Source organism: Entelurus aequoreus, linkage group LG03 (genome assembly GCF_033978785.1).
Source record: "Entelurus aequoreus isolate RoL-2023_Sb linkage group LG03, RoL_Eaeq_v1.1, whole genome shotgun sequence".
Taxonomy (NCBI): Eukaryota; Metazoa; Chordata; class Actinopteri; order Syngnathiformes; family Syngnathidae; genus Entelurus; species Entelurus aequoreus.
The window spans coordinates 84,131,127-84,144,191 of NC_084733.1; the positions used below are offsets into that span (position 1 = coordinate 84,131,127).

General features: G+C 29.1%; 1 protein-coding gene across 2 annotated transcripts in view; it reads right to left on the reverse strand.

Moving 5' to 3' along the window:
- The window catches only part of cftr (CF transmembrane conductance regulator), a 96,518-nt gene extending 94,635 nt beyond the window's left edge, over positions 1–1,883 (reverse strand). For both annotated transcript variants that reach the window (XM_062043010.1, XM_062043009.1), the window contains exon 1: positions 1,679–1,883. In XM_062043010.1, the coding sequence (XP_061898994.1) occupies positions 1,679–1,731 (53 nt within the window). In that variant the 5' untranslated portion in view covers positions 1,732–1,883. The remainder of the gene's footprint in view (positions 1–1,678) is intronic.
- Positions 1,884–13,065: the final 11,182 nt, after the last annotated feature.

A 13,065-nucleotide genomic window follows, 5' to 3' on the forward strand; every position in this document is an offset into this window, starting at 1 on the left:
ATCACAAACATGAAATAAAAATTCTACTAGTCATATAAAATTAGAATTTTACTCTTTTTGTTTTATTGTGTAATCGGGATTCCAGCAATAATTTGTGTCTTTATTACAAAAATTGTGGAGTGTTTTTTATTTTTTTTTAATACAGGTTTATTTATTTTATTTCTGCTTGTATTTCTTTTATTTGGGTTTGACCGTTGTATGTTTTCTTTTTCTGTGATATGGATCCCGCCGGGGTCAGAAATAAAATGACTACTGCCAAAGCTTTTATTTTGACACCGAATGTCTGACTGAATATTTTTACTTCAAATTATGCTGAGAATTTCATAAAATAAAAATGTGTGTACTTAAAAATTCCGTCGGTTAAAAAAAATGTTTTTTTTATTTTAAGAAAAATATTTTTTTACTTAACTTTTTGGAAAATGAAATTAATTAGTCAGCATAATTTGATGTACAAAAAATCAGTTCGGTAAATTCAGTGTGAAAAAAAACATCTTTGGTAATAAAGAGAATAATTAATCTGGTCAGTAAATAAAATATAGACACATAAAATAACAGTATTTGTTATTAAAAACATATTTAGCGAAGTAGATAGTAATGACGTCTACTATTCATGTTTAAATAACTTTCACTGCAAATTAATATCACCTTAAAATATCAGTATCAACTTCCTGGACTACTCATAATCCGTATCGGCCCTGGAATGATTTTTCTTTACTAATAACGCTTTGTCTTTCAATATTTTTTATTTGTTTTGTGCAAACTTTTACCGTATTGCATTTGCACTATCTTGTTCAGCACATTCATTGTTTATGTTCTGTTTGTTTTTTTTGTTTTGTTTTTTTGCTCTATGCTTTTTTTTAACCTGTAAAGCACTTTGGTTCAATCTAAAAGTTGTTGAAAACGTGCTATATTAATAAAGTTGACTTGACTTGACAAAATAAAACAACATGAAAATGTCCGCCGCATGTTTTGACGTTTCGGTACGCTGCCCCTAGTGGAGAAAGTTTGCACGCCAAGAAATCATTTGATTTTATAGAAATATTTATATCACAAACATGAAATAAAAATTCTACTAGTCATATAAAATTAGAATTTTACTCTTTTTGTTTTATTGTGTAATCGGGATTCCAACATTAATTTGTGTCTTTATTACCAATACTGTGCAGTGTTTTTTTTTTTTTTTTAATACAGGTTTTTTATTTATTTTATTTCTGCTTGTATTTCTTTTATTTGGGTTTGATCCTTGTATGTTTTCTGTTTTTGTGATATGGATCCCGCCGGGGTCAGAAATAAAATGACTACTGACAAAGCTTTTATTTTGACACCGAATGTCGGACTGAATATTTTTACTTCAAATTATGCTGAGAATTTCATAAAATAAAAATGTGTGTACTTAAAAATTCCGTCGGTTAAAATTTTTTTTATTTTTTTTTTTTAATTTAAAATATTTGTTTACTTAACTTTTTGGAAAATAAAAATTAATTAGTCAGCATAATTTGATGTACAAAAAAAAATCAGTTGGGTAAATTCAGTGTGAAAAAAATACATCTTTGGTAATAAAGAGAAGGATTAATCTGCATACGTCAAAAGGTACTAAACTTCTTCCAAGTGGGAAAAGTGCGCGTGCGCGTGTAAAAAAAAAAAAAAGGCGTGCAGGGAATCGAACGCGCGTCCTTACCAGAAGAAGAACCTGGACAGGAAGTTGGCATCTTCCACCGGTGACTTCTGCATCCTTGACAGCGAGGCTCCGCGCGCCCCCCTCCGCACACCTGTCCGCGTGCCCCCTCACACCTGCCCGCGTGCCGCCCACCGTGAAGTCATCGGAGCTTTAAAAGAGGTCCACAAGTCCCGCAGCCCGCTCCGGAATCCGCGCAAGACCCGAGTGACCGTCGCTCTGTGCGCGGCACCGCCGATCGTCCATCCTTTATGTGCGCGCGCATACGCGTCACCGCCAACCGCTGGTGACGCCTCAGCGCTGGTCACGTGACTGTAAAAGGAAGCCAAGCACTAAAAAATATCTTCAACTTTATGGAAAATATCACAAATATTCATCTTTAGCAATTCAGTTGCATTAAAAAACACGTCATGGGTAACAATGTCTGAATGCAAAGTGTGGCCCCGGGGACATTTGCAGCCCACTGGTCATTTTTTTAACACCGTTCTACAGATAATATTAAAAAGTGTAATAAAAGATCAAACCGGTGAAAATGTGATGATAAAAAAAGTTGCAATGTTGACTCTAATAACACGTTTTTTAAATTTAAAACTGTCATTATTCAAATAAATAAAAATAACGATGATAAACGATGATAAAGCTCCAATTAAATCAGATACACTTTGAAATATTGAAAAAAATCATGAACATTTTTATTTAAAAAACAACTTAGGGACAAGCGGTAGAAAATGGATGGATGGATGAACTTATAAATGACAGATTTAAGTGTTAAAAGGAAGTCATACATTTTTTATTTTTTATTTAAAAATTTGACACTTTTATGATTTGGTTCCCCAAGAATTTTAGTGGGACTTTAAAATAAAATGTCATTGCTGCTCAAAAAAATAATTATGAATGAAAATCAATGTTGTTATGAATGATTGACAGGCTCCAATTAAATCAGATACTACACTTTGAAATATTTTTTGGGGAAAATATTGAAAAATAACATGATTTTTTTTTTTTTTTAACAACTTATAAATGACAGATTTAAGTGTTAAAAGGAAGTCATACATTTTTCAAAAAAAATTAAATTTGACACTTTTATGATTTGGTTCCCCAAGAATTTTAGTGGGACTTTAAAATAAAATGTCATTGCTGCTCAAAAAAAAAAAAAGAATGAAAATCAATGTTGTTATGAATGATTGACAGGCTCCAATTAAATCAGATACTACACTTTGAAATATTTTTGGGGGGAAAATTTTGAAAAAAACATGACATTTTTTATTTTTTTAAACAACTTATAAATGACAGATTTAAGTGTTAAAAGGAAGTCATACATTTTTTATTTTTTATTTTTTATTTGACACTTTTATCATTTGGTTCCCCAATAATTTTAGTGGGACTTTAAAATAAAATGTCATTGCTGCTCAAAAAAATAATAATGAATGAAAATCAATGTTTTTATGAATGATTGACAGGCTCCAATTAAATCAGATACTACACTTTCAAATATTTTTGGGGGGAAATATTGAAAAAAACAAAAAAAACATGAAAAACTATTAAAAAAAACAACAACTTATAAATGACAGATTTATGTGTTAAAAGGAAGCCATACATTTTTTTATTTGTTTTTTTAAATTTGACACTTTTATGATTTGGTTCCTCAAGAATTTTAGTGGGACTTTAAAATAAAATGTCATTGCTGCTCAAAAAATAATAATGAATGAAAATCAATGTTGTTATGAATGATTGACAGGCTCCAATTAAATCAGATACTACATTTTGAAATATTTTTTGGGGAAAATATTGAAAAATAACATGATTTTTTTTTTTTTAACAACTTATAAATGACAGATCTAAGTGTTAAAAGGAAGTCATACATTTCAAAAAAATTTTTTTTTTTTACACTTTTATGATTTGGTTCCCCAAGAATTTTAGTGGGACTTTAAAATAAAATGTCATTGCTGCTCAAAAAATAATAATGAATGAAAATCAATGTTATGAATGATTGACAGGCTCCAATTAAATCAGATACTACACTTTAAAATATTTTTTGGGGAAAATATTGAAAAATAACATGATTTTTTTTTTTTAACAACTTATAAATGACAGATTTAAGTGTTAAAAGGAAGTCATACATTTAAAAAAAAAAAAAAATTTTACACTTTTATGATTTGGTTCCCCAAGAATTTTAGTGGGACTTTAAAATAAAATGTCATTGCTGCTCAAAAAATAATAATGAATGAAAATCAATGCTATGAATGATTGACAGGCTCCAATTAAATCAGATACTACACTTTAATATATTTTTTGGGGAAAATATTGAAAAATAACATGATTTTTTTTTTTTAACAACTTATAAATGACAGATTTAAGTGTTAAAAGGAAGTCATACATTTTTAAAAAAAAAAAAATTTTTTTACACTTTTATGATTTGGTTCCCCAAGAATTTTAGTGGGACTTTAAAATAAAATGTCATTGCTGCTCAAAAAAATAATAATGAATGAAAATCAATGTTATGAATGATTGACAGGCTCCAATTAAATCAGATACTACATTTTGAATTATTTTTTGGGGAAAATATTGAAAAATAACATGATTTATTTTTATTTTTATAAATGACAGATTTAAGTGTTAAAAGGAAGTCATACATTTAAAAAAAAAAAATTACACTTTTATGATTCGGTTCCCCAATAATTTTAGTGGGACTTTAAAATAAAATGTCATTACTGCTCAAAAAATAATAATAATGAATGAAAATCAATGTTGTTATGAATGATTGACAGGCTCTAATTAAATCACGTACTACACTTTGAAATATTTTTTGGGGGGAAATATTTTTTTTAAAAAAACATGAAAAAATATTTTAAAAACAACTTTTAAATGACAGATTTAAGTATTAAAAGGAAGTCATACATTTATTTATTTTTTTTATTTTTTTTGACACTTTTATGATTTGGTTCCCCAAGAATTTTAGTGGGACTTTAAAATAAAATGTCATTGCTGCTCAAAAAAATAATAATAAATGAAAATCAATGTTGTTATGAATGATTGACAGGCTCCAATTAAATCAGATACTAAACTTTGAAATATTTTTTGGGGGAAAATATTGAGGAAAAAACATGAAAAACTGTATTAAAAATACAACTTATAAATGACAGATTCAAGTGTTAAAAGGAAGTCATACATTTTTTAATTTAAAACTTTTTTTTTGACACTTTTATGATTTGGTTCCCCAAGAATTTTAGTGGGACTTTAAAATAAAATGTCATTGCTTCTCAAAAAATAATAATGAATCAAAATCAATGTAGTTATGAATGATTGACAGGCTCCAATTAAATCAGATACTACACTTTAAAATATTTTTTGTGGGAAAATATTGAAAAAAAAAACATGAAAAACTATTAAAAAAAACAACTTATAAATGACAGATTTAAGTGTTAAAAGGAAGTCATACATTTTTTTAATTTATTTTTTTTAATTTGACACTTATGATTTGGTTCCCCAACAATTTTAGTGGGACTTTAAAATAAAACGTCATTGCTGCTCAAAAAATAATAATGAATCAAAATCAATGTTATTATGGACATATTTAAATACTTCACATCAAATATTACACTTTGAAATGTTTATTGGAAAAAATATTGCATATTTTGTGTTTTTTTCATAAACAAATTTTCTTAGCCAAAAATGACATAAAACAAAACAAAAATTCATGAAAAAATAATAAAAACTTATAAATTACAGATAAATCTGAAGATGATTTTTAGAGATTTAAGTTTTAAAAGTAAACAAATAAAGTTTGACTTATTTCTAACACTTTTATGAGTGGGACCCTTTTGGATCCCTAGGAATTTTAGTGGGATTTTTTTTTTTTAAAGTCATTACTGCTCAAAAAATAATAATGAATCAAAATCAATGTTATGAATTATTGACATATTTAAATACTTCACATCAAATATTACACTTTGAAATGTTTATAGGGAAAAATATTGCATATTTTGTGTTTTTCTCATAAAAAAACAAAGTTTTCTTAGACAAAAGGGACATAAAACAAAACAGAAAAAATAATAAAAACATATAAATTACGGATAAATCTGAAGTTGGTTTTTAGAGATTTAAGTGTTAAAAGTAAAACAATTAAGTATGACTTATTTGTATCTCTTTTATGAGTGGGACCCTTTTGGATCCCCAATAATTTTAGTGGGATTTTTTATTTTTTAGTTCATTGCTCAAAAAATAATAATGAATCAAATTCATTGTTTTATGAATTATTGACATATTTAAAGCTCGAATTGCTTCACATCAAATATTACACTTTAAAATATTTATATAATATGTATATAATATATAAAATATGTATATAATATATACATACTATGCAAGTATAAAAAAGCTTATTTTGAAAAATGAGTTGGCATTTCATAAGAAAAAGGTCACAATTTCACAAGAAAAACTAAGAATTTTGGTAATATTATAATAAAAGTCATCATTTTACTCAACGCAAGTCAAAATTTTACAAGAAAAACGGAACATTTGTGCAATATTATGATAAAAGTTGGAATTTTACTCAATAACAGTCGCAATTTTACAAGAAAAGCTTAACATTTTGGCAGTTTTTTGAAAAGAGTCGTAATTTTACTTGACAAAAGTCACAATTTTTTAAGAAAACTTTAAAATGTTGGCATTAGTATAATAATAACCGGAATTTTACCTGGCAAAATTATGACAAAATTCATAATTGTATTCAAAAAATGTCACTATTTAACAAAAACAACAACAAAAAATTGCAATATTGCGATAAAAGTCAGCATTTTATATGACACATGTCACCATTTTGCGTTAAAAAGTAATAATTTTACATAAAAAAGTAATAATTTTATGGGAAAATATTGCGGTATCACAGAAACAGGAAGAATATGAGGAATTGATCCCAATTTTATAAGGAAAAAAGTCGACAAATTGTGAGAAAAAGACTGCTTTTAATTATTATTATTTTTAATTTTTTTATTTACTTCAAGTTATTACAGTACATCTCTATATACATATTCATTTTTATTTTTTTAAATTAATTTTGGCCAAAGGGTCGCATTTAAATTTTGTACACACACTTGTTATTACATATGTTGACCTTAGGGGGAGCACTTCAAATGTTTACACACACTTGTTATTTCATATGTTGACCAGAGGGGGAGCACTTTTAAAAGCGACACACAGTCAATTTGAAAAATCCCTCCTTTTTGGGACCACCCTCATTTTGATAGATGTCACCACTAGGGGTGCTAATGAGACATTCTCTGTTAGATGCAATGGTTTTCTGTATTGGGAGCATGATTTATGTCATCACTTGTTCACACCTCCTCATATGGAAGATACTTTTCCTTGTTGATGTCTCAAGAAGGGTAGAAATAAAAGAACACACACACTTAAATCAATTCCTTTTGAATAGAAAAGTGTTTTAATGAGTTTGAAGTTGGACTCGGTATCAGCAGAGGAGGATCCAAACATTCCACAAGAGAACACACATCAAGTACGCAGATAAGTATTTGTACTCAGTACTCATACTTCATGTACTAGTCATTGTAATATTAATCATCAAGTATTTGTACTCAGTACTCATACTTCATGTACTAGTTGTAATATTAATCATCAAATATAAGTATTTGTACTCGGTACTCATACTTCATGTACTAGTTATTGTAATATAATCAAATATAAGTATTTGTACTCAGTACTCATACTTCATGTACTAGTTATTGTAATATAATCAAATATAAGTATTTGTACTCAGTACTCATACTTCATGTACTAGTTATTGTCATATTAATCATCAAAGATAAGTATTTGTACTCACTACCCGTACTTCATGTACTAGTTATTGTAATATTAATAATCAAATATAAGTTTGTGTACTCAGCACTCATACTTCATGTACTAGTTATTGTAATATAATCAAATATAAGTATTTGTATTAAGTACTCATACTTCATGTACTAAGTATTGTAATATAATCAAATATAAGTATTTGCACTCAGTACTCACACTTCATGTACTAGTTATTGTAATATCAATCATCAAATATAAGTGTTTGTACTCTGTACTCATACTTCATGTACTACGGTAGTTATTGTAATATTAATCATCAAATATGAGTATTTGTACTCACACTCATACTTCATGTACTAGTTATTGTAATATCAATCATCAAATGTAAGTATTTGTACTCGGTACTCATACTTCATGTACTAGTAATTGTAATATTAATCATCAAATATGAGTATTTGTACTCACACTCATACTTCATGTACTAGTTATTGTAATATCAATCATCAAATATAAGTATTTGTACTCGGTACTCATACTTCATGTACTAGTAATTGTAATATTAATCATCAATACTCTTGGGACATGGCAGTGACGTGTAATTACCGTGTATGTAATTACTGTATTTTATGTTTGATTACTGTTTGTGACGTGTAATTATTGTATGTAATTACTGTATGTGATGTGTAATTACTGCATGTAATGACTGTATGTGATGTGTAATGACTGTATGTGATGTGAAATTACTGTATGTAATTACTGTATGTGATGTGTAATTACTGTATGTAATTACTGTATGTGATGTGTAATTACTGTATGTGATGACTGTATGTGATGTGTAATTACTGTATGTGATGTGTAATTACTGTATGTGATGACTGTATGTGATGTGTAAGTACTGTATGTGATGTGTAATTACTGCATGTAATAACTGTATGTGATGTGTAATTACTGTATGTGATGTGTAATTATTGTATGTAATTACTGTATGTGATGTGTAATTACTGTATGTGATGTGTAATTATTGTATGTAATTACTGTATGTGATGTGTAATTACTGCATGTGATGTGTAATTACTGTATGTAATTACTGTATGTGATGTGTAATTATGGTATGTAATTACTGTATGTGATGTGTAATTACTGTATGTGACGTGTAATTATTGTATGTAATTACTGTATGTGATGTGTAATTACTGTATGTGACGTGTAATTATTGTATGTAATTACTGTATGTAATGTGTAATTACTGTATGTGATGTGTAATTACTGTATGTGACGTTTAATTATTGTATGTAATTACTGTATGTGATGTGTAATTACTGTATGTGATGTGTAATTACTGTATGTGACGTGTAATTATTGTATGTAATTACTGTATGTGATGTGTGATTACTGCATGTAATGACTGTATGTGATGTGTAATTATTGTATGTAATTACTGTATGTGATGTGTAATTACTGTATGTGATGTGTAATTACTGTATGTGACGTTTAATTATTGTATGTAATTACTGTATGTGATGTGTAATTACTGTATGTGACGTTTAATTATTGTATGTAATTACTGTATGTGATGTGTAATTACTGTATGTGATGTGTAATTACTGTATGTGATGTGTAATTACTGTATGTGACGTTTAATTATTGTATGTAATTACTGTATGTGATGTGTAATTACTGTATGTGACGTGTAATTATTGTATGTAATTACTGTATGTGATGTGTAATTACTGTATGTGACGTGTAATTATTGTATGTAATTACTGTATGTGATGTGTGATTACTGCATGTAATTACTGTATGTGATGTGTAATTATTGTATGTAATGACTGTATGTGATGTGTAATTACTGTATGTGACGTTTAATTGTATGTAATTACTGTATGTGATGTGTAATTACTGCATGTAATTACTGTATGTGATGTGAAATTATTGTATGTAATTACTGTATGTGATGTGTAATTACTGCATGTAATTACTGTATGTGATGTGTAATTACTGCATGTAATTACTGTATGTGATGTGTAATGACTATATGTGATGTGTAATTATTGTATGTAATGACTGTATGTGATGTGTAATTACTGCATGTAATTACTGTATGTGATGTGTAATTACTGTATGTAATTACTGTATGTGATGTGTAATGACTGCATGTAATTACTGTATGTGATGTGTAATTACTGCATGTAATTACTGTATGTGATGTGTAATGACTATATGTGATGTGTAATTATTGTATGTAATGACTGTATGTGATGTGTAATTACTGTATGTGATGTGTAATTACTGTATGTGATGTGTAATTACTGTATGTAATTACTGTATATGATGTGTAATTACTGTATGTGATGTGTAATGACTATATGTGATGTGTAATTATTGTATGTAATGACTGTATGTGATGTGTAATTACTGTATGTGATGTGTAATTACTGTATGTGATGTGTAATTACTGTATGTAATTACTGTATATGATGTGTAATTACTGTATGTGATGTGTAATTACTGTATGTAATTACTGTATATGATGTGTAATGACTGCATGTAATTACTGTATGTGATGTGTAATGACTGCATGTAATTACTGTATGTGATGTGTAATTACTGCATGTAATTACTGTATGTGATGTGTAATTATTGTATGTAATGACTGTATGTGATGTGTAATGACTGCATGTAATTACTGTATGTGATGTGTAATTACTGCATGTAATTACTGTATGTGATGTGTAATTACTGTATGTGATGTGTAATGACTGCATGTAATTACTGTATGTGATGTGTAATTACTGCATGTAATTACTGTATGTGATGTGTAATTACTGCATGTGACGTGTAATTACTGCATGTAATTACTGTATGTGATGTGTAATTACTGCATGTAATTACTGTATGTGATGTGTAATTACTGTATGTAATTACTGTATATGATGTGTAATGACTGCATGTAATTACTGTATGTGATGTGTAATGACTGCATGTAATTACTGTATGTGATGTGTAATGACTGCATGTAATTACTGTATGTGATGTGTAATGACTATATGTGATGTGTAATTATTGTATGTAATGACTGTATGTGATGTGTAATTACTGTATGTGACGTGTAATTATTGTATGTAATTACTGTATGTGATGTGTAATTACTGTATGTGACGTGTAATTATTGTATGTAATTACTGTATGTGATGTGTGATTACTGCATGTAATTACTGTATGTGATGTGTAATTATTGTATGTAATGACTGTATGTGATGTGTAATTACTGTATGTGACGTTTAATTGTATGTAATTACTGTATGTGATGTGTAATTACTGCATGTAATTACTGTATGTGATGTGAAATTATTGTATGTAATTACTGTATGTGATGTGTAATTACTGCATGTAATTACTGTATGTGATGTGTAATTACTGCATGTAATTACTGTATGTGATGTGTAATGACTATATGTGATGTGTAATTATTGTATGTAATGACTGTATGTGATGTGTAATTACTGCATGTAATTACTGTATGTGATGTGTAATTACTGTATGTAATTACTGTATGTGATGTGTAATGACTGCATGTAATTACTGTATGTGATGTGTAATTACTGCATGTAATTACTGTATGTGATGTGTAATGACTATATGTGATGTGTAATTATTGTATGTAATGACTGTATGTGATGTGTAATTACTGTATGTGATGTGTAATTACTGTATGTGATGTGTAATTACTGTATGTAATTACTGTATATGATGTGTAATTACTGTATGTGATGTGTAATTACTGTATGTAATTACTGTATATGATGTGTAATGACTGCATGTAATTACTGTATGTGATGTGTAATGACTGCATGTAATTACTGTATGTGATGTGTAATTACTGCATGTAATTACTGTATGTGATGTGTAATTATTGTATGTAATGACTGTATGTGATGTGTAATGACTGCATGTAATTACTGTATGTGATGTGTAATTACTGCATGTAATTACTGTATGTGATGTGTAATTACTGTATGTGATGTGTAATGACTGCATGTAATTACTGTATGTGATGTGTAATTACTGCATGTAATTACTGTATGTGATGTGTAATTACTGCATGTGACGTGTAATTACTGCATGTAATTACTGTATGTGATGTGTAATTACTGCATGTAATTACTGTATGTGATGTGTAATGACTGCATGTAATTACTGTATGTGATGTGTAATTACTGCATGTAATTACTGTATGTGATGTGTAATTACTGTATGTGATGTGTAATGACTGCATGTAATTACTGTATGTGATGTGTAATTACTGCATGTAATTACTGTATGTGATGTGTAATTACTGCATGTAATTACTGTATGTGATGTGTAATTACTGCATGTGACGTGTAATTACTGCATGTAATTACTGTATGTGATGTGTAATTACTGCATGTAATTACTGTTTGTGATGTGTAATTACTGCATGTGACGTGTAATTACTGCATGTAATTACTGTATGTGATGTGTAATTACTGCATGTAATTACTGTTTGTGATGTGTAATTACTGCATGTGACGTGTAATTACTGCATGTAATTACTGTATGTGATGTGTAATTACTGTATGTGACGTGTAATGACTTTATATGTGATCAAGAAGACTTCAAGCTGGAGCTGTTGCTGCTTTCAAGCCTTCAGCAGGAAACACTGACCTCTGCTGGCCATTTATCGTCACTGCACCATCACTGCAGCGCTCACGTTGAAATCTCCAGTCATCTGTAACAAAGTCAAACTGTGTCCGTCAGAAAACCTTTATTCACGTGACATTTTACATCATTAATTGTCATACAAGTGTAAAAAGAAGTTAACTTAGTCAAATGTAAACCTATGTAACATATTTTGGACATTTTGAGACTCAAGTCTTTCAAAATAAACTTTTAATTCCCGCCAATTTACACACATTGTACTGAGCAGCCAGAACACACACACTAGTTAGGAGCTAGTCTTGGACTAGTGATCTCTCAATGACAGCTGGTTATTAACTAGTCTTAGACTAGTGATCTTTCAATGACATCTGGTTAGTAACTAGTCTTGGACTAGTGATTGCTCAATGGCAGCTTTTAGTAACTAGTCTTAGACTAGTGATCTGTCAACGACAGCCGGTTAGTAGCTTGTCTTGGACTAGTTATCTGCAGATTGCAGCTGATTAGTAACTAGTATAGTGATCTTTCAATGACAGCTGGTTAGTAGCTAGTCTTGCACTAGTTATCTGCAGATAACAGCTGATAAGTAGCTAGTCTTGGACTAGTGATATTTCAATGACAGCCTTGGACTATTGATCTGCGGATGACAGCTGGTTAGTAGCTAGTTTTGGAATAGTTATATGTCAATAACAGCTGGTTAGTAGCTAGTCTTATAGTGATCTGTCAATGACAGCTGTTTAGTAACTAATTTTGGACCAGTGATCTGTCAATGAAAGGTGGTTAGTAGCTAGTCTTGGACCAGTGATCTGCCAATGAAAGCTGGTTAGTAGCTAGTCTTGGACTAGTGGTCTCTCAATGACAGCTGGTTATTAACTAGTCTTGCACTAGTGATCTTTAAATGACAG